Below are 27,702 nucleotides of genomic sequence, written 5' to 3'. Positions count from 1 at the left end.
CGCGGAGAAGCCGGATTACAGGAGACGCGAGGCATGCGGGGAAAACAACATATCAGGGGACATGTGACAGTCGTGCATCTCCACAAATTTGTATTGGGAAATTACAACAAAACGTCAGTACCACTGAAAGCAAGTGTAAACTTTAATGGCAGGATTTGAAGGACCAAAGAAAGAGCCTTAGTCTAAATTTTTTCATAGTATATATTATTCTAAAACAGGCATTGACAGAGAAAGGTTACGAGTCCACCATTGTATATCTTGCGCAGAAGGGACCATAATTTGAAACTTTATGAACTTCCGTTTAGAGGTGACGCCTTTCGATACTCATTTTTTTTTTGTTGAACCACAAGGGTCTGGAATGCTCTTCTGTCAAATATTGCAGGTATAGAGTCTAATGATGAATTTTACCAGGCTTTGTGTGTTTGAATTGAAAAACAATTTATGTCGGGATTCTATATACCCCCCTGCTGTAATGCCTGCAAAGGTGATGCAGCTATGAAATAAATAAATACTTCCTTAGCTTTTATGGAATAGTCACTTTTATTGAATAACCACTTATATGTGGAATTTTCTTGCAGTCCAGTAGTTTCGTTATAACGAGGGTTTACTGTGCATTTGTAACTGCACCACACTTAACCATTTGACGGTCAATTTTGTTTGCCAAATGCGACCCCCCAGGGTAAATTCTTTTATTGCATATTTAAAACCTTCAGACTGACCAATTTCCAAAAAAATTGACCACAATTATTTTAGAGTGACAATAAATTGGCAAAAAAAATATTTTCCGTAAGTAAACATGCATTGTTTATTCATGAATACAGATGGGCTTCCATAAGTACTTATAATAAGAAAAAAGGTGGATACACTGAGATATATATATTCTGATTTGGCACTTGGGTAGTAGTTCGCATTGGAGGAATTGCTGGTCTACTCACTTGCACCCTAGCAACCAGCGTGCATGCCTATAGTGCAGTCATAGTGTGTATGTGAGCGTATTCAAGGAAACTTGATGGTTGCGCGCCTGTCAGTAAAACCAAATGAGTCAGAAACTTGCAGTAATGCGTGCAGTGTTCCACTTTACAAAATATTGGTGATGTCACCAGTGATGGAAGTGGGACAGATCCACCAGCCGACTCTTTACACCAGAGCAGTTAGTTACTGCTCCAGAGCATTGTTTTCTTGCTTGAAACAGCAAATTTTTCTTCTCCAATTGCACCAAACTCTGCCGCGAAGGAAATGCTGCTAAGTGCTGCGCCAAAGTGTTGTGTATCGCATCTATTGTGCCATGCCTGCGCCGACACCCACCTGAAAAAGAAAAAAAAAATGTTCAGCTTTGTCGGCCTAGATGTGTATGAGCCTATCTCAGGCAGATGCCGGGACTCCCCTTCCTTTCTGGATCCACCAGTGTCTATGGGAAATGCAGCTGTGCTGTCCGAAAAAGAAGAGTGGGTGAAAAAAAATGATCAGGACCAGACATATTGCAACTGCACCGATACTTCGGCTAGTTGGCTGAATTGCATTTTTTTGCCTTTATTGATGGCCTATTTGTCACTGTGTGCATTTTGGTGGCACATAGTTTCTGGCTATTACAAGTGACATATATTTACAGGCGCTTTGAGGTCCATTAATGTTATCTGCACGCCTTTGATTAGTGTTTTACATCTGCTGAGTGTAGTTAATTTAAGACATAATTATTTTATATATTTATGGTGATGCACAACTGTGAGGGCACTGCTGGCTTAACGTGCCTGTGCGTACGGCACATTTGATTATGCCTAGGTAGCCGGGAAAAGAAATGTGAAAATGAGACAAGGAAGTAGATGCGGATGCACAAGCTACACAACACAGATGCCATTTCATCTATGATCTATACCTGTGAGGACAGCAACAAAGATAGCGTCCTTAAATTGGGTGGCTGTACGTATGAACTTGTTGGACATAAGTTAAGCAGAGGAAACATTTGAACAGAGGAAATGTATTGCAGATGAAAGGGATAATGAAGCCAATGACACCTTGGGAGGAATGAATTATTTATTGGAATACAGGAGAATTAACTGCGCATTGGGGTAAATCTGCATTTATCTAAATTTTTTTGTATCATAATACTAAAATGAAATAGCATGTTGAAGAAAAAGAGTTGCATCTTATAATAATACATAATGAGAACAATTTTTCAGAAAGTATGAACTTATGCAGTCTTTTTTGGTTAAGTGCATGCAGAGCTTCGTCTTTACACCAGAGCAGTTAGTTACTGCTCCAAAGCATTGTTTTCTTGCTTGAAACAGCAAATTTTTCTTCTCCAAGAGCGTATATTTCTGCTCGGAACTGCAATATTTTTCTGCTCTAGAAACTGTTCCAAAAGACCGAGTGCCACTTCCATCACTGTGTCACACTTACCACCAGTATGCACCGACTTGAACACTGCACTTTTCACATTTATGTTTAGTTTCGCAGTTGCGTTAGGAGCCAAAAAAGAAAGTGCCCTCTTTATGCTGAATTTTTCATTTCAGTCATGTTATTCACTCCAGGGCTACAAATTTCTTCCATGAAAAGCATTCTTCTAAGCCAGAAGCTTAGTCTATTAAAGGCATCTACTGCTGTGATGCCAAGTGACACTGGCTATTATGCTAAATTCTAGGTCATACACACACGCATACCCAGTGTAATAAGGAAACAGCTGCCATGCTCGTTCATTCAGGGGAGAAACTCGCATCATACCAAAATGTTTAGGTAGATTCCACCAATGGCTTGCTGTCCTTTGTTCCATTCTCATTGCCTTTCTGTTTATCACAAATTTTGGCAATAATGAAGAACTAGTGCTCCCCTATGAAGGAAACACGTCTGCTCCTGCTGCTTTCCATGCGGCACCTTTGTGATTTTCAGAGGGGAATGATGAAGCACTGAACAAAGGTGCACCTCGTTTCATTTGCTACATGAAATTAACATCATACTTCACATATTGCATATTTAATTCCTTTGTGAAGTGGCCTAGTTAGACTGACTAAGTTAGGGACTTAGTTAATCTGGTTGCTGGCTATTAATTGGGACAGGTGCTTGTTTGTGTGCTAGTGATTGTCTGTGGGAATTTTATTAAATTTTCTCTTTCTTCTTTTACAACATCTTATAAACAGTGCTCACCACTTAAAGTGATGCAGTCATTGGTTATTCTTGCTTGCACACCCGCTGCCTCTGCTTGTTTCCTTTCACGCAGCTTCAAGAAATGTTTTTTTCTGCAGAGCCACTTTACGAGGTTCCTCTCAATAGTCTTGCACTGTCTTTCAGCGAAACAGTGTAATGTTATGTGGCCGTCACATGAAAGATGAGCACGACACTGGGCTGTGCGCTGTCTTTGTTTGCAATGTTTGTACTATAGCACCTGACCCTTCTGTACTAAACAAAAGGCATTAGACAGCTCACCCCTGTCCCCCAGCACTGTTCTTTATGTGCCTGCCTGCCTCTCACGGTGCACATTCTTCTCTCATGCGGCTGCTCTTCCCCTCCCTGCTGCTTTCCACACTGCACTGTCATTCCACCGCCTTCCTGGCTTCTGCACCGCTGGCTTGGACTGGGACAGAAGGAGAAACCTGCGTGTACTTGGCAGGTCTTGGACACTTGGCGGGGAGGACACTGCCCTGGGACAGGGAGACTCTCATCTGGCTGCCCTTGCTGAAACGCCAGTCACCCCAGAGGCACCATCTGAGAGCCCACTTGTCAAGGTGAGTGACATTTAAAATGCGACAGCATATGGTAGAACTTTCAGAAGGAAAACCCAAGGTTCCAGCCACGCTTTCATTATCTTTAACTCAGTGTGAACAGCAGTTGCCGGCCTTTGACTTCTCAGTACGTTCAGATAATGCAACTTTATCTTGGAAGAACTCTTTGGTACTTCAGCAAGAGAACTCCAGTGCCACTGGAAGAGCTCCTGGAAACTCATAGACAGTGCTAGGAGACTCAACACATAGTGGCTTATTTGATTCCAGGTCAGATATTTATTTTGCACAACTTCATGCCATGACTGAAATAAAGTTGGACTTGAGCAGCCCATTTCCTTGACCAATACTGCTATTTGCGGTGAATTCTCATCTGCACCTTAAACTTGGGAGTTATAGTGGTGCCTATGGTCAAGAGAAGTGGTTAAATAAGGAAGTCTGAAGATGAACAGGGTTCAAGTCACCAGCTCTTTAATCCTTTAGATATTGTTTGCAAGGCTACTGATAATCTGGCGGCCAGGTAGGCTAGAAGAACTAGGGCTCCGCAGCATGTGAGTTTTTCATGCTCTCTGATTCATGCTCTCTGCTCTCTGATTGTGAGTTTTTCATGCTCTCTGATGATGATGTATAAGGTTTTATGGCTCTCTCTCTTAAGTTGTGCTGTGCAATCAAAGAAACAAATTATTGGGCTGTTAACAGCCAAATAGAAAATTTGATTGCCAGCTTTGCATCTGTGTCATCATCAGAGTCCCTTTTCTGGCAGGAACAGCAAGAGGAAGATTACTCCGCTGGCCCAACTCCACATGTCTCCAGCAGCCGTCCCTCGGATGTTGTCACCCCACCTCGGTCCATGCCACGACCAGCCCCAGTGCATCGCTTTTCAACCGGGGGCTCACCAGCCAACCTGGCTCGCACCCTGGAACAGTCGAAGGAGTTCATTAATTCCACCTTGAGCCCCTTGAGAGATGCCTGGCAGCAGATAGACCTGTCAGGGGCAGCTGCCTCAATCTCCTCTACACTTGGGCTCAAGACCCGCAAGTTCTCCTTGGGCTCAAAGATGGCATCTGTAACAAGAAGCTCCACCTTTCACTCCAACCACAAATCTAGTTCAGCGAGGTCATCACCTGCCAGGTCATCATCGCAGATGGAATCCCTTGTGGAACAGGTCAGTCGTAAGAGTACGTAGTAATTTCCAGGAGGCTAACAAATATGCATGAGCACCACTCCTGTGTGGGCATGCAAGGGCGGCATTCTCAGTCAATAAAGCTTGGGGATACAGTCACTTTTGTGAAATTTAACATGTGGCAACAGGCACGTTGGTGTCTGTGAGTCACAGTGTGCCTGGCAATGTGTGAAGACAGCATGCTTGGCACTGTGCCAGGAATGCGGCCACCCATAGGTGCTGGTGTGCGGGGTGCTACTCAAAGGGGATCATAATCCCAAAGGTGATTGACCAAGAATACCACCCCACCTTACACTGGTCGAAACAGTATGGGTGGCAGCATCATTATTTGAATAAGATGGAAAAGGTTCACTTCACTAAGAACAGTCGACAACATTCTTGACTAATCAGCATTTTGCACTAGTGTTCTTTTGAAAAATGTTGGAATGCTGCAACTTGTCCCCATGCTGCAGGATGCACCGCCTGCATCACCAAGCCCCACACCCACCATGCCACTGGAGTCCACCGTGGTGGTTGACGGTCCTGCTGTGTCTAATCCACGTGGCTTGTCGCGATCGTCTACTTTGCCTTACTCACCAGGCCGTCGCTACTCGCCCCAGTGCCTACCATCATCTCGAGAGGCTCCTCCTTTGGCGAGTGGTCAATCACCACAGTCATCTACTTTTGGCCTATCACGATTGTCGAGTCGTCATTCAGAGTATCTGGTTGATAGCCTGCGCCTTGCTGCCAACTCCATGGCCTCCAAGTTTACCGAGATAAAGCAGTCGCTTTCGGCCTCCAACACTCCCACAAGAGGTTAGCTTTGCTTCCTTAGTATACTGTAAAATTTGTGCTTTCTTGTCTCATGTAGCTATTGTGCAAAGATTTCCAATGTGATTTCGGCATCTTGCTGGTTTGCCTTTGACTAGTATATCTCATAGGCTGCTGAAGGAAAATATAGTCGTTCTGTAACAGCTTCTGCACGGCTAAGTTCCATTTGCTCTGCTATTTCTTTTATGTCAATATATATTCTATTATTAGCTTGCCCAGCGAGGGACTGGGGAAAAGAAGAATATTTAGCTGAGTGGCACAAATGTCTAGGTTGCACAGTGTTTCTTTCAAAACAGATGGCCACCATTTGTGCCTCTATTGGGGAACAAACATCAGTATACCATTGCACTGTGAACTTGTGGTGAAGTGTTAGTCAAAGGAGATCTCAGGGCCATATTCTTTGTGGGTCAACTTTTGACAATGTCCTTTTCATCGCATGCTAAACAGCTGCACCTGCAGCAGCAAATATGACAATAGTGCTGGTCGACATGCCCATCCCTTTCAGCGCTTTATTTTAACACTGCGTTGTTGTCAAGTGCATTGGCCAGATAACTTAGACAGTAGAAATGCACTGACATTACTTAATTGTTTTGCCGCATCAAAATGTCATACCCAGTGCTACGTCACTGAATAGTGAGCGTGACTAAATGTGATGATTCAAAGTGTACAGCCCCACATTTGAATTTGTGCTATCACATGTTTGTTTCTATATTCTCAGTAGTTCTGCTAAAACATCCTCAAAGGTCCTCCTCTTATTACTTTTTTACTTTTTAATATTTTTAGCTGTTTGGTTGGGAAGTTTCAGTGTTTGGATCTTGGATTTGCGACATGTGCTCTGTTCTCAACTTTGGCTCTCTGGCTGTGTTTGGGAAAGAAGTTGAAGGTAGTTCATTCTTGCAGGCTCATCATATTCTTTGCCTCGTGGCTATGAGCACCTGCTGTTGGAAGATGATGACCAAGAGAGCTCGCTGTCACTCGAATCCAGCCGTCGTGCAAGCATGGATCTTTTGATGGGACATGGTGGAGAAGAGAACTTCGAAGAGCTTGCGCCCGAAGACAGCTTGCTTATGACAGACACTGCAATAGGTGGGTGACACTTTCGGCTGGAGAAGCCTTTCCATCAACAGTTGCTTGCTCTTATCTTGTCTTGCAGAACAGTTGGAAGCTGCTTGTATGAGTGTGTAAAGAGGGAACGTGCAATGAGCTGGTGGCGCCGCAGTGCGGAAGCAAGTGACCGCAGTGTCTTGCGTGCTCAATGCAGCTGCCGGCCCATGAGTTGAGCCATGTCAGGTTGTTAGTGGAGCTTTGCAATGTTGCATATGAATTGCTGCATCATAAACTGTGCTAACAGCTACAAGAGATGCCCACCTGGAACAAAGTTTTTCAGTTTCCTGGTGCGACCATGTTTCAGAGACCAGCAGGAATGCTGGATTCGCAGTGTATGCTGTGTGAAGCAAGTGATCGCGGACATCTACAAACGGCATGCTGTCGCTAGTTCACTGTGAATTCATGCTGCATGCAAGTTAATCAATATTTTTACAGTGCAGATGGAACCGTATGGCGGCCGGCAAAGTGGTCACGAGTCTGCAGAAAACCATAGATGAATCCAGCTTCTCCCTCATACACTCCTGCTGTTTTTCCGCTGACCTACTGCAAAACTGCACATATGTTTTTATGCATAGACCAATGACTACATATAGGTACCCTAGCGCAAACTGATAAGTTGACAGGTACACAAAAAGAGGTATCAGTAAGTTGGCCATAAAGCAGGAAAGAAATATGCTACACGTTACATATCAGCAGAAAGCACAGTTCATAAACACGAACAGTACTGAAGGAGCCCCATAAGTGTGGCACAATGCATCGGGGACTGCACAAATTTTAGCATTTACACCACCACTACTGCTTTGGCCCCTTGACAGCTCTGCGCGTGCAAGCGAAGTCATTCCATGCTTGTGTTGCGCTAAGTGGCGGCTTAGATACCACATGCAAAGCTGGCACGTAACATTAACGTAATGGTAGCCGTGTGCTAAAAGATTGTAATGTTACGGTTTCAGCTGCTACACGTCCAGATGTGTGTCGAATCCGTTGGGCAGGCACAGATGACGCTTAATGGGGCCAGGCCGAGACCAAAACAGAAAATCAGAAACAGCATCCTTCACCTGTATCACTTAAGCACTCGCGTCGCCCGAGCAACGTTTACAAATGGAACTAAACTACAGCACAGAAAACTTTGCGCAACTGCTACAGCATCATTAATCGCAACACTGTTCGGAGGTCATACGTTTTACTTGCACCTATCGCACTCAGATGTCAAATACTTTTAAGATCACGCTACACCACATGTTGGACGCAAGTGTAATCATTTACTCACTAATAAGCAGGAAAAATAAGAATGCATACTAACCTCTATTGTGACGGCATATGCCTCCAGGTTTACATTGGCCTATTGCACATATCGCCCTTTCAAAACACTCAGTTGCATGTCCGCGCTTTCTTCTGTCATGTCGAAAACATGATTGCTTCGGTATAATTTATCTACCTTCTCTTTGTTTGAGGCCCTAAAAAATACTGCACTGTTAACTTTCTTGAAACCTATTCGTTTTATCACGCCTGTTGCCATTGTGCACATGCACTTCCATGCAATGCTGGTGTAGCAGACGGAGAGACGGCAGTTCGTAGCATGCGGGTGGGAACTGAAGTGGCCATTTGTGGTGCTGGCGCACTGAATTGTTATGCCACCTGTAGGTGTTGCACGGTCCCCATATGCAGACCTAGTTCACTCACAGTGATATTTGTGTAGTAATATTTATATTTGGGCATGTGTCTTGTGAGTAAACAGGTTGTTTTTGCTGCACTATTGTCTAAGTACAAGCGCCTCTACAATGAAATTACCTCTATAACGAACAATTTTGGAGGCCCCAAGCACTTAATTATAAAGGCATTCAACTATGTTTTGTGAACTTGCAGTATAATGTTCCTACATCGCAAATACATACTGCAAAAGCTGGTCATTTTTACAATCTCTTTGTTGTTTGACGAGAAGTGACTATACATTGCCCTGTTTTATTAAATAAATATAGGTACTTATCTTGGAAGACTTGACTCAGCCCTAAATATCTGTCCCTCTTTGAGACACACATAGTAATTAACATTTGTTGACTGTCTATGGACAAGCTGTAATTATATTACCTAATTTGAGTGCAACCTATAGGAGTTACAGATATCTCATCAGTTATTAAAGGTGCATTTCAGTTCGGAGCATAGGCTGCTACTTTGACATCTTTGTCAGACAGTTGCACATTGAGTTGAGTCCTGTTCCAATTCATACTTAGAAAAGAAAGTCTGTGAAGATTTGGGCTGCTTTGCTGTCCACTGAGCAGGCTATACAGACAGGTGATGCAAAGGGGCACTTGGGGGATGAAGTGGAGTCAAGCAAGCGCCGCTAAGCTAGGTTCACAATTACATTCAAAGCTCATGATGTAACCTAGGTGTCAATCTTTAGCATTAGTGCCATTCAGGCAAGACTCACCACTATTGGGAAAGCACATTTTTCAAAAAGTAATGTGCACTACTAGCCAAGCTGTAGGCGTTGGCCAGTCATTTATTATGAAATCGATTAAGCAGTAGCACACCTTAAGATGTGATACATATAAGAGACTTTTCAATGATACAAGTATTCGGAAAAGTAACTCGCAACCTCTTGGTTTACCTTAGCAGAAAAAAAATTTCGGCAGAAATCTCACAATGACTGCCGACAGTAATGCATTAGCATTGAATCAATATGGCGACACAACGTATTGCCACCAACAAAACGAGTTATGTACGTGGCGTTTACTGCAGCATAACTCCTCTTTCTCGTTTCACTAGGAGCACTCAAAACCATCTAGTGTCGTCACCACAAAGCCTGTATTGTGGCCTCCGAATTGGATGACATTCTCAGCATTCTCAGCATTTGCCGCGGTGCATGCGAATGCTGAGAAACATGTCATGCGGCAACTGAGTTACTCTCTCACTCTTCTTTCTGGACATGCTGCGCCATCTGGTGGCACTACCAAGAAGTCCACGTGTGGCCTCCAAGACGAAAAGTGTGGCGGGACGGTGACTGGGAATGCCAAGAATTGTTCCCTCACTTCCCGCACACCCAGTGCCACATACTCAGTGACCCAACTTGGCGAGAGGTTCATTGAAGAGCGACACATACGCAGTGCATTTATGGTGCAGCTCGATGAAGCGTTGGCGTTAAAGGCATTCATTGAAAGCATCACATACCCAGTGCATCTGTGGCACAGCCTACTAATGCATCGGGTTGCTGTCGTTGAGGAACTCTTGTGATGTTGGCTCCCTCCTGCTCAGCACAAAAGAAATTTAAGGGATCTTTTTCATCATTGTAGAGTGGCACATTCTCTGTGGCTCATACCTCGTTACCAAAGTTGGCATCAAAGACGTTCATTGAACAGCAGCGCACACCTACTGGCACATTCCCTGTGACTGAAGTCGGCATCAAAGAGGTTAATTGAGAGAGAGAGTAAAACATCTTTATTAATAATATTTGAATGGCGAGAGCACCCGAGAAATTTCCCTCCGGGCGACCCGGCATGGTGAGGCGACTAGTTCAGAGTGGGGGGATCCCTTGCTCCGTTACAAAGGTTAATTGAAAACCAGCATGGACCGAGTGGTACATACCCAGTGCTCCAAGTTGGCCTCGGAGAGTTGCCTGCTGAGCCCCGCATCTACAGTGTCGCCGTGAAAAAGGCTCGTTCAAGAGTGGCACATATGTATACATTGGCACGTACTCAGTGACCCAACTTGGTCAAATGGTAGGTTTTGAACCCTGTTACCTCAGCACAGCAGCTCGATGCGTTAAACATTCAACCATGGACTACCCAGTGACCCGTGCAGGTGGGAAAACAGTTAGTTACAAACATACAAGCACAGATAGATAGACAGACAGGCGGATAAACGGACGAACAGACAGACACTCCGGAGAGAGTGTGAAGTATCCAAAAAATGCAAATGCGTTGAAATAAATTGATGCCAGCAAATTAACAGTGTCTAGGTACGCTTACATTCTATTGTACAGAAAAGAAGCTCTTTGCTTATATGTCAAGCTAGAGACAGATTTGCTAGCTGGAATGAATTGGAACACACCCTATGTATTCTACCATTACAACAGGTGGCACCCTTGGTGCTGGATCTTCACTGCTACGTCCCATGGAACCTACTGAGGCGGTTGTACCGACTGTAACCGGTGGCAGTACCAGCCGTGTGGCGCTAGAAGTGTCCATTACTTCTTGCTCCCAGTGCAACACGTGTAGATCCCTTCTGTACGACGAGGAGATTATGGACGGCTGGACAGCAGATGACTCAAACCTCAACACTAGGCAAGTGTTGTTGAATACCTTCTGTTAGCCATTACAGTGGCTCAGTGGCTATGGCATTCTGCTGCTGAGCACAAGAACATGGGATTAATTTCCAGCCACAGCAGCCGGGTTCCAATTGGGACGAATGCAATAACGCTTGTGTACTTAGATTTAGGTGCACATTAAAGAACCTGACATGGCCAAAATTATTCTGGTGCCCCCCACTACGGTGTCTCCTATAGCCTATGTGTTGCCTTGAAATGTTAAACGCCATGCATTGATCAATATCTTCTGTTGAATATTAATTTTACCATAAAGTCCTAATACCTTTTAGTCTAAAATTTACTTCTTACAATTATATTGTTCAAGCCTCTTAATTTTGTGACCATGTCTTGCTCAACATACCACTTGGCTGTTTGGTTGAACAGTAATTCAGTGCATAACCACTGGTGCTTTGCAATTACTGTAGAATCTAATCAGTCTGAACTCCAAGGGTATGGGAAGCTTATTTGAATAAAAGGAAGTTCAAACTAAGAAGAACCCCTTTAACTATAACACCCAGTCAATTGCGCAGTACAGCAAATGAAACCAAAACCGTCACTGGGCATGCATTGAAGTCTTTACTTTCCTCCATCAGTGGGCAACAACATGTGCCAGAAGAAGCTTAGATAAAGTCCAAGTGTAATGAGACCCCACCTCTTGTACTGTTTGCAGTGGATGTGTGGAAAAATGTATGAGGGTGAGCTGAGAAGGATGGTGGCTTGATGTGCGCTGGCCAATTTTGCGAAGGCATGCTTTTGTGGCGCTCATCTGAAATGCATCGGTCGTTTTAAGGCAATCGAAAACACTGAGGCACATTTTCGACCACCGACGCTCGAGAAAGGGCACCACTGTATGGCTACAACTATGAATATTGTGTCAAAGAAGTAAACAGCACGGACATTGCAGTGAAGTGCTTAAATTAAATAACCATTATGATCTCATTGTGAGGTGCGCCATAGTGGTGACTCTGGAATAATATGGACCACCTGGGGTTATGTAACGTGCGCCCATATCCAAGTACATGAGTGTTTTTTGAATTTCGCCCCCATTGAAATGCGGCCGCCATGGCTGTGACTTGATCCCGCGACCTCGTGCTTAGCAGCCCAAGACCATAGCCACTAAGCAACCACCACTGGTTGTGAAGTGTTTGTCATAACAAAGTGAACATGCTTACGAAGTCGACCTCAAAGTAAGTTAACAAATAATTTATTTCATTTAAGTGAGCCAACACGGCTGTAGATGTTTTTCAACTGCCATTTGTAGCTTCATTACTTGGAGCGTGCTTTGCACCTTACAAATTTAGAGGTTTTGGTGAGTTGGCAGGTAAGTGCTTTTTTCTCCGTTGACAAAGGGCCTCGACCATATTCTGGTGTTGTCATTTGGGCTCCAATGTGAGAGGTCATCACCGTTGAAACATAATAGAGAGCAATCAGCTGAGACTAAACAACACGAAAACTGAACAAATGTGTGCTAGTGTGCGCAAGAGAAATGCTAATTTGCGAATATACTCATCTTGTGCTGCAGTGCACTCCAGCCCTAGTTCTGTTGTTCTAAGCATGAGAAAACATCAGCCTGAATGAGCCCGGTTCCAGCAGTCGCATCTTGATCCTGGCGCAGAAATGAGTTGGCTTATTAATGCACAATAAAAGGCACAACGCGTACAAAGCTTCAGCACGGAGCTCTTACGAAGCTAGATTTGATACACAAGAACCACTGCGCTTTTGTTCCGGAGCGAGACGTGCTGAACAACTATCTAAAGTTCACACGTTTTCATGCTTTATTGTGCGTTTTTTCAGATGCTGCCTGCTTGTTCTTTTTTTTTTTTAGGGGGGGGGGGGTTACGACTTCATTTGTTTAATAGAAATTCGCAAATGCAACACTTACTTGACACGTCCAGCCACGACGATCCACTTCAGCCACTGGGTTGTTTCCCACAGTTTTGAAGGGATGTGGTACAATTTGATGCCGACATCCCCTTTGTGGTTGTGACAACGCTTAACGCAGCAGTATCTGCACTTGTTCTTTTTGTTCACACTTCTCATGGAGGAGCTGCCAAGAGGCCATGGTGAGTGCATTAAAAAATTGGTAAAGGAGGCTTTCAGGCAGGCCTGAGCACCGTATGGGCAATGGTGAAGTGGCGCTGAGGACCTACTCGCAGGTGCTCACCACCACTGCTAGGCGATACGACATATACAGCCAAACTGCATTGCGGAGTGCCTATCAGCGGATCTGCCTGCGAGAGCACCGGTTCAAGGCAGCGAGATAATCAAAATGGCAGTGGTTTTGATTAATGCCATATCGGACCTTCGGTCACAGCAAAAAGTCAGGAAAATCGGGCGGTGAAGGGTCCTTGTGCCCGAAATTTCCGACGTTCTTCTATGCCTCGTTTTTGCCACGAAGCTGTCTGAATTATTGGGGATGTCTGCAAAATCGGGCATCTGGAAAAATCGGCCATTGACTTAAAATGATCCTTCTCGTAAGTTGCACAATGATGCCATATGTCAAAGCATTTTCACTTGATTGACATTTGATTCTAGACAGAATTTTCAGCAGAATTGCATTGGTTTTAATACATTACTGAATTATATGTATACTTGATGTTAGAAAAAGTAGTTGCACCAGGAGTATAAGACTTTTGGCTAAACCACTGCATTGTTTGTACTAAAATCTCACACAGAGAGGGCATTTCATTGGATTCAGTTTTAATAGCACTTTTGGATGCATTGCTTGCCTGTTTCATCCAGAATAGATAAGAAATAGGCAGTCATCTGTGGTGAGGCCAGACAAAATGTCAAAAGACTTGGTACAATGGAACAGGGGCGGTGTCTATCATTGTATAATGGAAAAACCATAACGTATGGGTGTAACAAAGCACATGCCTTGTTTCGGTATTACAGTGACAGAAAACACTGAGGTCCCACAAATTGGGTACTTGTTGCATTACGTCAGTATAATGCAATTTATGAGCATAATCAATGTAATGTATAAATGTGACCAACAGTAACACCATAAGTTAAATGATCAATTTCAGTTACATTGTTATTTTCATTGATAATAATTTCTCAGTGCTACTTGTCACTACAGGTTAAAATTGATATAAAGAAATTTCTAGATTTCCAATACCTTTTGTTGCGATTCATTGCGGCAACATCGTGCGGTGGCCACGAGAAACAATTTGGCAGGCACCGCTGCGCGCCGTGACAGCCGCCCCACGCAAGACTCGTGGCAAAACAAGCAGTGTGTGAGGCAAGACCGAAGCAACGTGTACACGCCGTCATATTTTGTCATCGTCAGCTAGCCATGGAACCCACTGGTGAATGCTTTGTACCCGGAGTTTTCTTCAGCGTGACGAATGGCTGGAAGAAGTGCTTCGGCAACGATTTACAAGCTTCTCCTTGACGTAAAACTGCTGCACTTGTGGCGTAAAGTGAATAAGTGATAAAGAAGTATGAGCACGCACAAAAACGCATGACTCGAATAGGGCATGAGGTCTAGTTCTTGTGGCAAACGTCACATTTCACCACTGCATGTCTTGCTTTATGGTGTGCCATAGAGCCAGGCATACGTGCATACAGGGGCAGTGGGGAGGCCAACAGAATTCCAATTTGCATGCGTTATTTACCCTCATAAAGTGTGTGTATATCTACAAAAATGCCAGAAAATTGTCAGAATGCCCAGAATAGGTGATACCTCCTGTTTGTGGGGCGCCTGTCTTCCTCGTAGAATGCACCGCAGTATGAACATAGCGGTCGACCGCATTCTTTATTTTTATTTTTGAACTGGTCTGCATACACAAACAGCGTCAGTATGCAGTCTAGATGTCTGGATGACAGCAAAGGGGCCCCTGAAATGTGTCAGTTACACAATAAGATTCGCCACTCTACTCCAGAAGATGCCACACGGAAAAATGAGCCTTAGTACATACCGTACTACATCACGATTTGCTAAACGAACATAAGCCTTCTGCAAGTAAATATTACTTAGTGCCGACAAGAATGGCTAAATGACAACTGGCAACGATTGCTAACTACCGTATTTACCCGCGTATAACCCGCCCCTGCGTATAACCCGCACCCCTAACTTTGAACTCGGCGGAAAAAAAAAAAAAAAAAAAACTCGCGTATAACCCGCACGTTTACCTGAAAAAAAAAATGAGCGCTAGAAAGATGCAACTCACACTCAGTGATCATTTCGTTTTCAGAACATTTATTCAAACGACCGCCACCACGTCACTGGTTATCCGATTCTTAATCGTCGCCGCTCTCACTACTGCCATCCGAGGCTTCATCGCCACTCTCAAAGACGTAGTCGTCCTCGGAACCATCCAAACTATTACTGATCGCACATTTTTTAAAGCTTTTCCGCACCAAATCGGCCGGTATCGCTTTCCACGCATCCACGATCCACTGGCACAGCAATGGAATATCAGGCCTTCGCACGCGTCCCGTCGGTGTGAGGGCGTAAATGCCGTCGGCCATCCACTGGGCATACAGCCGCTTCACGTGTGCCTTGAACGGCTTGTTCAGGCACACGTCGAGTGGCTGTAGCATGGACGTCATGCCGCCAGGTATTATGACGAGGTCGGTGCTGGTCTCGGCAAGGCGAGCCTTCACCGCATCAGTGCAGTGGCCTCTGAAGGAATCTAGTACGAGCATCGACCGGCGTGCCAGCAAGGCACTTGGTCTTCGCTCCCAGATTACTCGAAGCCAGTCACCGACTAGGCCACTGCTCATCCACGAATTTTCTTCCGCACGCACAACGATTCCTGGGGGCAGTGGAATGCTAGGTAGCGTCTTGCGTTTGAAAATGACATACGGGCGCAGTTTCGTGCCGTCAGCCAAAGCGCATAGCATGACTGTGCAGCGCAGCTTGGCATTTCCGCCGGTCAGCACGCTGACTGATTTGGAGCCCTTTTTTTCCATGGTCGTGTCCATCGGCATCTCAAAGTACACAGGTGTTTGATCAGCATTTCCCACCTGAGACAGCAAATAGCTGTGCTCCTTCCGAAGTGCGATCACATATCGTTGAAAGTTCAACAACTTTTCCTCGTAGGCTTCAGGAAGCCGCTGGCACATGGTTGTTCGCCGCCGCATAGAAAATCCATGTCTTCGCATGAAGCGCTGAAGCCATCCACGGCTTGCACGAAACTCACGTGGAATGTTCAATTCCCGGGCCAACTTCAGGGCTTCCATTTGCGCCATCTCAGTCGAAACAGCGTGGCCACGACTTCTCTGCTCCTCAATGAACTTCGCAAGCTGCGTCTCGAGGTGGGGGTATGCGCCAGTCTTCGGACCCCGAAACGCTCGCCTGTCCCGGTTCGTTGCTTCGAGACTCTCTTTTTTCTTCCTCCAGTCGCGAATGCACGACTCGTCGACGTCATGCTGTCTTGCAGCAGCTCTGTTGCCGATTTCTTCGGCAGCGGCTATAATCTTTAGCTTCTCTTTCGCTGTGAAACACTGCCGTCGAGTCGCACTCATGATGCCAAAACAAAGCAGGCAAACAGTGCAAACTGGGGTAAGTACACTAAATAGCGCCTAACGCGAGGCTCAACAATGCTGGCCTTTCGTTGGCCCTTCATAGGGCCCTTCTATGGTTCTAGCCACCATAGCCCTTCATCGGCTTGACAAGCGTCGATGACGATGGGGATGGCGGACTACACGGGGAGGCCGCCGCACATTGCGGTGAAGCCGACCCCCCCCCCCCCCCCCCTCCCAAGGAAAAAATTCGCAGATAACCCGCGTTTAAACGCGTTTTTTCACATTTTGGTGCGGGTTATACGCGAATAAATACGGTAGTAGTGCCATCAGCTACTTCCACAGTGCACGCTGTTTCCCATGTCAGCCTGACAGTGCAGGCACACTTGGCTCCGACAGATAACTACGCCGACATCACGAGTGTCTGCTGAGCGTTTATAAAACTGTAAGTGTGCACGGTGTGAGGTTGCGAAATGACGGCGTTCTAGCGGCGGCCGCACATAGACGATAGCAAAAAAAGAAAAAAAGAAAACAAGAACACACTTTGTGTTTCACTCAACCAGCTCGCGCAATTTCATATATCATTTGTTTCGTTAGCTCAAACATATATATATTTGCGTCTTTGTCGAGATTATCCGTATGACTCAGTAACGACAAAAACAGAGAGGCAAACTACATGTGCTAATACATGCCTGTCACAAAGTGCTTCCCGCACAGCCGAGATGCTGCTGACGGCTGCCATGGACGCCCTTGCACATCTTGCCACTTCACAGCTCTAATCTAGGCTTACGGCGCTGTCGATCGCGTTTTAATGATGGAAATAGGAAAAACTGCTCTGTTCTGCTGGGATGGTCACGGGAGGTGCAGCCATAAGGGACACGACATTGGCATCGCGTCAAATTTCAATGATGCTAATGTTGAAAAGGCGTTCCGTGAACGCGGCAGCGAGAATGGTGAGGCTGACCAGTGAGTGAAATAACTTTATTGGAGATCTGGCCATAGAGTCTGGCGAGGGCACGAACTCGTTAGGCACCCGGCTAGTCCCACATCGGGACCAGCAGGTCTAGCCCACTGGCCCGGTCACGGGCACGCCGGACAGCCAGGATTTGCTTGTCTAGAGCAGGGCTACGCAGAGGCGAGTCCCACTCCTCCTTGCCGAACTTGGGGTATTTTGACCTGCACTCCCAAAGCATGTGTGCTAGACTGGAGGTCTGCCCGCAGAACAAGCAGGCGTCGTTGCAGTATACGTTGGTGTAAACTTTGCGTAGAACGGCCAGACATGGATATATGCCAGTCTGTAAGAGTCTAAGAGAAACAGCTTTTTCCCTATTCAACTGACTACTGCAGCGCCTGCCACAGCCGGACTCACTCGGAGGAGAGAGTCGAGTCCGGCTGTGCGCCTGCCAAATCGCTTCGGTCTTCAGCCGCTGGGGTGCTGCGCATGCGCAATGCGGCATCGCAAAAGGTGGATTGGCTTCATTACTATATCGAAATTTCGTTATATTGATATTCATCCTTTTATGCAAATAAGTACAATCGCCGATAGATATTTCTTACATGGAAAGGACCGCAGAATTTTACGGATTATCGGACAGTAAAAGCAAATTTAAATGACGAAAAGAATTCACTTTGTTGAATTTAAGAGCTGGCAACGAAAGATCTGGTTTCATGCCATGTTGACGATATCTTCACATCAGCGGTATGAAGCAAAAAGCGAAGATAGCCATGCTTTCACATCCACTCTGCCCCTGCGTCTGATAGCGTCGCCCACAGTGGGACGACACTATCATAAAGAGTGGCAGTGAGGAGCGAATGCATTGCCTGCCTTTTGCTTCAACGCATCTCCAAAACTCGAGATTATGTACCTCCAGTACTAAAGATGTTAGAATACAACACACATGATGCCACGCCATCTCGGCATGCCCGCTTTTGGACCAAGTGGCAGATTACTTCTAAAACGGCACAGGAGCTGTGTATGAGCTCAGCCATGCACAGCTACAGCCACACTAGAATGACGGGAGAAGTAGGGAGGGGGCACCAATAGTGTGACAATAGTGTGTTAGAGTTAAAATAGGAACATGCTCTGATGAGGGCTTGCATGTCGTAAGCCGTTTTCTTTTTTATGCATGCAATAAGGTGATGGAATTTAAGATTGCGTTCTAATTTGATTCTCAAGTATGTGGCATAATCACTTGCTTTAATATGACACTGCCCAATTAATACAGCAGGTATACTACTTATGAGATGTTGGCCAGAGCTGAAAAGAATGAATTTTTATTTAGAAGGTTTATTTGTACTTTATTTTTATCGCACCATCCCTGAATGTGTGCAGTGTCAGAGTTCAGTTTAGTTACTAGTGCTGGAATGCTCTAAATACATGTTCTATGGACAAGAAATTATTAAAAGTTAAATATTTTGTTACATCAAAAATGTTAAAGTTCGTTATACTAGATTTAACGGTACTACTGTAAGAAGTTGCAGGGAAAAAAGTGTTTGGGGTGGAGGCAGATACTGCTGTGTATTGATGGGTAAATCAAATGTGCAAGCTGCTGAGCAATAAAAAAGTCAAAGTAGTCATTCTATAGTTACTGTCTTAGTGATTACCTGCAAATTTTTTTTTCAGGTGCTACTTCTGCAATGGGACAGTCGTTCCGCTTCTTACTGTGAGCATCAAGGTAAGTGCTCAATTTTATTGTGATAGCAATTATTCGGACACTTGAGGCATGTTTGTGCTGCTGCCGCCTGGCTGTTATTATCAATAGTATGAGGACGAATCAGAAAGTCTTTGCCCCTGTTCTTTATTAGCCCAAATATGTACATACAGGTAATTACAAATATACATACTATTCTACGTACCTTACACTATTTTTCCACATAGTCCCCACACTGGTTCAGACATTTGTACCATTGCAGCAATAAGTTTGAGATGCCCCTGTGGTATAATTCGTCCAGCTGACTGTGGAACCACTGTCGGATTGCTGTCTTGGTTTCATCGTAGCATGTGAATCGCTGTCCTGCGAGGAAATTCTTCAGCGGTCCGAAAACGGAAATCACTTGGGGCAAGGTTTGGACTGTATGGTGGGTGGTCCAGACTCTCCTAGTGAAATGACCAAGCTTGTCAGCGGTTCTGATTGCTACATGTGTCCTCACATTGTTATGGAGAATAGCCACATTAAACCAGACTCTCCCAGTTGTTGTCGTCAGTCAGCGACGCACGTGGCCTCCCTGAACACTCATTGTCATGCAAGTCTTCATGGCCTTTTGTGAACACACAATGCCAGCACCTCACACTTGTCAAAGCGAGCCACCTTTCCCCATATGTGGGCTGCATTTTCCTATGGATTTCGATGGGCGATTGTCCCTTGCTCTACATAAATCGAATCACACTTCATTGCTCGTACACCATGGATGTGTGAAGCACAACCGTCATTTTCAACAACTGACACCAGTGCTGTGTTGTGGAGCTACCGGCAGATAAGGCTGGGCCAGTCCAAGAAAGGTACCGCTGGGAATGGATATGTTGAGTTCACATTTACAGCTAAAATACGGCAAAAAAAGGGGGGGAGGGGGGGGGGGGGGCAAAGACTTTCTGATTTGCCCTTGTACATCAGTGGCACATGCATATAGGGTGAGAAGGTATTTGGAAATGCAAAAGACCTGCAGTACGTTTCGTTGTAAAAACAAGTGAAGCGTTTTGCCTTCCACTGCTGGCATAAGTTTTGTGCACGCAAACACTAGCATCCCTGCTGAGCAGCTATGTGAATACCACACCGTGGTGCTTACAGTGGTCTGAGTGGACAGTAAATTTGAAGTTACAAACACCAACGTTTTGTCGTTGAGTCGATCTTGTGCACCGATGTGTGTTGCCTAAAATATTGCTAACGGCACCCCTCATCCTGCCAGCTTTGTGAGACACCTGGTTATGTGAGATGCTAGGGTGCTGTTATGCAGCATCAGTTACCTCACGGCAGCGGTTACTTCGTGTGTTGGGTTGCACTATTAGGACATTGTTAGAACACTGGCCAACGGGCTCAGGTGCACTGATAAACATTGCTATCGCTGTCTATGCTTCGGCGAAACCGCCAATATTTTGTGGTTGAAGATGCATAGAATACTGCATTTACACTTGTAAGACCCATGTCTATATCATTTTTTAAAACTCCACAGGGTGCGAGCCTTACCTGAGCCGGACTTATGGTAACCTTTCAACATTGTAATCTGTACCATGCATGCTACACTTTATGCTTTACCGCTGATGATTTCTAATTCATTAGGCAAACATTTATGTAACACTCTTCGTCACTTTCACCACCACCATTGATTCCACATTAGGTGGTTATTTAGCTCACCTCATTGAACCCCTCCCAAAGAAGGCCATCCTCGGTGTTGTCCATACTGTTCAGCTGTTTGTAACAGTGTAAAATGACGGGTACTGCTGATGCTATGCGTTTGAGATCCATACCTGCTGCAGCGTCATGTTGTTCGTGTGAAGGGTCTTCTCATGAATGTACAGGGCCCTCTCTCGCTATAGCAGCAGTGGTTGTGTCACACTTGGAAGTGACTGTGGTGCATGTGTGGATTCAAGTGTCTGTAGATGAATTCTTATTTCTTATTTTTAAAGAACTTTGGTGTTGGGAGGCTGCATGCCTGACATGTGTAAATGTAGTAGAACCTTGTTATAATGAAGTCTCATCTCAAACAAAAATATTTCCCTTATAGCCAATACTTTGTTATATATGTACATGTTCGTTATAGTGAAGTCCAGCTGTAGTTAGTGCATTCAAGTGCTCTCCTATATGTCGAATATCGCACTAGAAATGTCTCTGATATTTGTTCTAGCAATCAGTGTTTGTATTTGGCTTCATTTGAAATCTGTTTGACAGGACTATAGGGTGGAGGACTCCCCAGTAGGTGGCAGTCTGGCACCTTCCATGGAGAGCCTGCCCAGTGCTACCGGCTTGTCCTCTCGTCTCAGCCCCGAGCGCAGTCCACTGGCCAAAGAGCTCAGTCCTGAGGCCACGACAGGGCGCGCTGTCACACCCGACACTAGGGCTGGTGACTTCCATGCCAGCAGGCCAGACAGTATAGACAGTGGCAATGATGGCTTCCTGCTGCTTGAAGAGAGCCCGGATGCAGGTGTGTGTGTTTGGGTGTGGTCTATTTCTTCACATTCATGTTCTGGATGACCTAGGGGCACAGATGGAGTGACCGTGCTTTTGAGAAGGAGGGTGTGTCATCGACAGTAACGATGTGGTTGGCTTTCTTAACTTAATGAAAATGTATGTTTTTTTCTCTCTGCCATGTAGTACCTGTGCAACAGTCATACAGAGCAGTTAATTTTTCTTTTTATTTTCTTTCAATACATGTTAGAAGTCTGCGAACATGAAGGTTCAAATAGACTCACTTAATAGCTGCATCTCTTCTAGGATGTCTTCAATTCATTTTTGATGCATTAAAGCACACCATGCTGGAATTACTTATAGCAAAAAGCTAAAGTAGAGAGCACCAGAAGATTTTTTATTTTTTTTCTCATTAAGTATATAATGAAGGTAAAAGATTGTAATGCCTCATATGCCTCTAAGGTGTGAGGCTTTGTACCTACCTTTGACATGTTCCATTTTAACAGTGCCAACATGCTGAAATTAGTACACATAAAAGTTCGGGTAATGGTTCAAGGTCCTTCTTGCTGTCCTTTACATATGTTTTCATGCAAGATCATTGTTCCCTACTACCTTTAGTATTGCATATTTGTGGTGCAGAGTTTCTTTTATCTTTACATCGATTTGTGCCAAATATTAAGCCATATTTGTGCAACACAGTGCTGGTTTGACCTGCATGCTGGTTTGTGGCTTATTGGGTATTGAGCTTGAGGTTGCAGGTTTGGTTACTGGCTTTGGCAGCCACTTTCTGGTGGTGGCAGAATGCAGAAGTGTTCCTGTACTTAGATTTAGGCGTACGTCAAAGCACACCAGGTGGTCAAAGTTAATCTGGACCCCCACTACAGTGTCTCTCTCTAGTAGCCTGTGCATTAATTTGGGGCTTTAAGTTTCATGATTTGATTTGATTTGATTTGATTTGATTGCAGCAGATGGTCCAAGGGTGGGTGACTCATGTCCTGAGTCTCCTCTGGGCAGCCCACCGGGCCAGGCAGGAACTTCATACCTGGCTAGTCCAACTAGTCGTGCGTTGTCAGCGCCCGTTGACATCCCTTTGGCGGCTGCCAACGAGAGCCTCATGGTGGTGAGCATCATCGTCTCTGTTGTGGTGACTCACTGACTGTAGCATTCCACTGCCGAACACAGGGTTACATTGCGATGGATACGGAACGCGACAGGGATCAAGCGCAGCCAATGTCCAATTTTTCAGACTCTCTAGGGGCCGCGAAAACATAAAAAACATCGCGCAGTCAAAAAAATTAATGCATGCCTCTTACTGCTCCCAAGGGCTCAACTTGCCACAAGCACATCAGAAATAACTATGAAGGTGTACAAGTACTCTTATTCTTATTAGGCGTATTAGTGCTCGTACTGCGACAGGAGATGGCGGATGCAAGTGTAGTTAAGATTCACCTACTGTGTCCTGTTACAGTACCCTCTTTCCACTCTTGGTATGCTTCATCGCAATACATTGCGTATGCTTCACCGCGTAACATTGCATATGCTTCGCCCCGTAACATCGCCGTATTGTGGCGAAGCTGACTTTTGGGAACCAGCGTTATGCAACGTTTGAGCCTTGCTGTGCTTTCCGCACTTTTAAGCCATTGGAAAGGATGACAGTGGCGGAGGCGATGTCATTGCTGACAGCTACGAATTTTTAAAGCACAGCTCTTAGGCGGCCGTTCCTGCGGCAAGCGTCGGCGTCCCTCGTTCTATCTCGGTGTAACCGAGCAAACAAGCGCAGCAAAAAATGAAAGTGAACAAAGAGTGCAGCGGAGAATGAAAGCGGTGAGGAGGGTGCAGAGGAACCATGAGGCAGGAAGTTGAGGAGGGTATGGCGAAAGCGTGAGAAGAAAAGCATAGTGTGGCAATGATGGCTACAAGATGGTGCCAGAGTAGCGCGTTGGCTGTTATGAATCATGCTCATGCATCACCCACGCGCTGGCTCTTGCAATCTCCAGATTAGTGAGGTAGTCGCGCTGCACTTCGCTCCATTTGCAACATGCCACACGAGGCAGGTTGCCTGCACCAGCCAATATATTGCGAAATGAAAACGTGTACAGAGCTGCGCTCATTTCATTTCATTTCATTTTATTACCTTAAAGACGCCATTCGGGGTATTACATAAGGGGTGGTTAACATGTGAACACAAGAAAAGGCAGGTGTTACATTGAAATACAGGTTTCAACAGTTTCTAGAAATTGTGAATGACATGTGATGGTAGCGACATTAATGGGTAGGTCGTTCCAGTCCTTGGCAGCTCGAGGAAAAAATGATGATTGAAAAGTGACAGTTCGTGTTCGAGGACGAGAAACTTGGAGTTGATGGCTGGTGCGCTGTGACATGCGTGAAGATGATGCCGTGACGTATATTTTGTATTAAGGAGTATTGTAATCATTGGTGAATTTTTTTCCATGAAAGACATGGCACCAAACAGCAGAACTCTTGGTAGTAAATGTCGAAACAGCTAGGCCTAGTGTTGCCACATTGGGGGCTACAGCTGCCAGCAAATCGGCATGCGAGAGCACTGGTTTAGGGTAGCGAGATAATCAAAATAGGGGTGATGGTGGCTTCAATTAATACTGTTTCGGACCTGTAGTCACGGCATAAAGTCCATATGGCAAACGGTTTTAGTGTCCAAAATTTCAGATGTTCTTATACATTGGCTCTATGGGGTATGTACCGGTACCATGAAGACATCCGAATTATCAGGCAGGTCTGAAAAATCAGGCGTCTGGCAAATTGGTTGTTGACTCTACTTTGAAAGACACCAGGCAGCAAGAGGCTATTAATCATTAGTGCAACATGAAAGTGTCCAAATATTCAAAGTTTTGAAAGTGCGTTGTGAGCTGCTGCCTGCACCGTAGACAGCAATTGGTGTACACAAAGAACTCGCAAGATTAGCAGCAGGCACATGCATATGGCAGAAAAAAAAAGGACTGTGCATATGAAAATGACAACCTTTGATTTCTTGGGTGGGCCTTGCATTGTCACCAAATTCTGCATGCCCGACTCTCTATAACCCTTTTCATTGTGCAAGTAGGAAAGAGTGCATGGCAAGCCTTTCCTCCTCTCCGGCTTGAGCGATCCGGCATGGCGTTTCTTGAAAGTATTGCTGTCGCGTGCTGCGGGATGATTTGGACATGTTTTAGCTCATACTTCGTGAAATTTACACAATGTCCGTTCACACAAGGTCGTCGGGGAACCAGTGTATAGCCTTTTGGTGCATCGGTAGCTACAATATGTGGAAATATCTCTTGGGGGCGCAAACATGTGACACGCATCATCAGCCATGGTGTGCGTATATGTTGTGAACTATTTTGGGCATATCCGTTTTAATTCACCGAAGAGAACCGGCGTTTGTGTATTGCCAGGAAATGGAAAATATGCTTAATATCTGATTGCTTGGCATAGGAAGTAAAACATAAGAGCGCATGCTCATGTACGGCCAACCTAAGGCAACCCGGAGCATCTAAGCGCCAGGCACTATAAAATATTTGTGATACACCGGCATTGTTCTCACACATTTCAAGTCTATTAGACTTGGAATCACTATGATATGTCTATGCTAGCCTTCTGTATGAGGCCGATGACGCTGCTCAGCACAGCTACCACTGAAGTTCGGGAACCAGCACGATACATATATAAGCTATGTGCTTCGCCATTGCCTTTTTTGCCCTATAAAGCCCTAATATCCGAGAGAGATCGCATGAAGAGAATGCGACAGGTATTTGTGAGGACAAATTTTCCGTAATATGGTTGAGTGTGTCGTAGAGTACCAAATAAACAAAACTGTGAAAAAAAAATTCTGTTGCCATCCTTTCTCTAGAAAAAAAAAAAAAAAGAAGAAGAGAAGTCAGGCTAACGTAGCAATAAGACCTTGCATGGTCATGCATCGCAACGTTTATAGATCTGTAAACATCGATGTCGCGTGCTTGGACCATGCAATATATAGAGCAAGGATATCTGTAATCCAGCATCTACCACTGTTTCAGACGCTCGCATAGTTTGTGAACGGTCACTTTGCTGGACAAGTGTTATTCATACTGTAAGGTATGCTGTTATTACTAAACAAAACTATTTTATTCATAGGTGGAAACCACGTCCACTGAACCAAGTAGTCACGCAATGTAATTTACAGCTAATAGTTTGAACGCTTCTCAAAGTATAACAGCACAACCTCTACCATAGCAGAACGGTACCCATGCTGTTATGATCGTTGCATATGTTTCACTGTTCCTAGGCCGCAGCTTAGAACTAAAGGAGAATACTGATATAAGGTCACATTAGTGAATGGAATTTTCAGAGATACACAGTTGATCTCCGAGGATGATTGTAGGCTCAAACACGTGCCCACACATGGCGCTCACCCCACACATGGCGCTCACACACGACCGTACCGTCCGCCTCAACCCCAGCAGAAAGTCCAGCCATGCCGACTTAAACCATTTCAGCATGTCTTACAGATCCATTTTCCATGTAGAAGACAACGTCACACTAAACAGACCGTGCAAGCCCGAGAACACACACCATAAACCAGCGCCGAGCGTACACCTGACATACAAACGGAGCACTCACCCAAGCCAGCCCATAGTTGGTGCCACTGCGTACGCAAGATGGTGGTGCCCATGAAAAAAACGGTCTATAGAAGCAGTCAATCAAGAGCACAGTGGAGCATGAATATAATACTGATTTAATAGACGTATCATAAAGAAAACAAAATGAGTATCCACACAAAATAGCTCCAAAATGAACATTTAGATGAAATTAGTGCACCTGAATATGGCTGTCAACTAGCATGAATGCCTCCCCAGGTAACAGGTACTCATGTAAATGAAAAGAGAAAAAAATACCTTATGCAAAGAATTGGCATTCTTATGCCAGAAACATGTATTGCTGCATGTGAACATGTAATGAGGACCTTTCATTTTTTATTTTACAATATCTTTTCATGAAGTTCATTGTGTTGTCTACTAAAGTACCAGTTGCTTTCAACTATGCATACAAAAGAAGTGGCCACTGCTTTCTTTTTGGCATTCTTTCCATACTGCAGAACCTCGTTCAGAAGTTTTGAAGAGAGAGGAAGAGAGAGAGAAAGAAAAAAAAGTTGGAGAAATGTGCAATCCGAAGTAAAAAATAAAATTGGTAGACATGTTCGACATACAGTCGAAACCCGCGATAATGAAATCGCGTGACTATTAGATTCTCACGACAATGAAATAATTTTGTATGTCCATAGGATTCAATGCATTTCGTACCTCTCAACAACAGAATGTTGCAGTACTGTGATCCCGCATCAACTAAATTTGTCACAATGTAACCCCGTGTAATACCTACTCGCACAAGGCTAGCAGGCTGAGCTGGTTGGGACTGAGTGGCCCGAGACACATGTCGTAATTTTTGTGCCTTGGGCAAGCTTACGTTTGTGCTCCTTGAATTCAGCCTGTATCAGCAGTTTCTTTGGGCGTGGCATTTTAGTGGGAAGTTTTGACGTGCCCACTCAGCAAGAATCCTTGCAGCATGTAACGCTGATGCGCATCAAGTTGGCAGTGCCCGAGTGACCCGAGATGTGCTTTGTCATTTTCCTATTGCGTAGTGTTCAAGACAGCAACAAGAAACTGAAACAAAATTGACACAATGGGTGACGCCAGAATGCAATGCTACCAGAGTGAAACCTGACGCTCAATTCGCACCGCCTGCAGCAGGAAAAGGTTTAAAAATAAGCAGTACGCTTCCGACGGCATTACGCCACACAAGCTATGGAAGAAAGAGGTGAAGAGATGCTTATCGTAAGATGGTTGGTGGTGATAGCTTTGAATGAAATGTGTGGCAACTCGCAAGTAGATTTGCTGGCACCGGAAGAGCAGAGTGAGTGTGCGCCGGCATTTGCATGTGACAGGCGGGCGAGTGAGCACGGCGAGGAAGCTGTTGTGGTGGGTGCCAACTGCTCTTGATCGCACATGC

General features: G+C 45.0%; 1 protein-coding gene across 7 annotated transcripts in view; it reads left to right on the top strand.

The window, feature by feature from the left end:
- Window positions 1-27,702, top strand: part of Crag (DENN domain-containing protein Crag) — a 134,260-nt gene that overhangs the window by 71,913 nt on the left and 34,645 nt on the right. For 4 of the 7 annotated variants that reach the window (XM_055076958.2, XM_055076962.2, XM_050188744.3 and 1 more), the window contains exons 26-33: window positions 3,575-3,716; window positions 4,474-4,875; window positions 5,346-5,688; window positions 6,604-6,789; window positions 10,880-11,087; window positions 19,206-19,257; window positions 21,466-21,718; window positions 22,668-22,822. In XM_055076958.2, the coding sequence (XP_054932933.1) occupies window positions 3,575-3,716; window positions 4,474-4,875; window positions 5,346-5,688; window positions 6,604-6,789; window positions 10,880-11,087; window positions 19,206-19,257; window positions 21,466-21,718; window positions 22,668-22,822 (1,741 nt within the window). The remainder of the gene's footprint in view (window positions 1-3,574; window positions 3,717-4,473; window positions 4,876-5,345; window positions 5,689-6,603; window positions 6,790-10,879; window positions 11,088-19,205; window positions 19,258-21,465; window positions 21,719-22,667; window positions 22,823-27,702) is intronic. The other 3 variants (XM_055076961.2, XM_055076960.2, XM_055076959.2) reach the window with 3 other exon arrangements.

Source organism: Dermacentor andersoni, chromosome 2 (genome assembly GCF_023375885.2).
Source record: "Dermacentor andersoni chromosome 2, qqDerAnde1_hic_scaffold, whole genome shotgun sequence".
In the NCBI taxonomy this organism is placed as follows: Eukaryota; Metazoa; Arthropoda; class Arachnida; order Ixodida; family Ixodidae; genus Dermacentor; species Dermacentor andersoni.
This window is presented reverse-complemented; position numbering and strand designations above follow the sequence as displayed.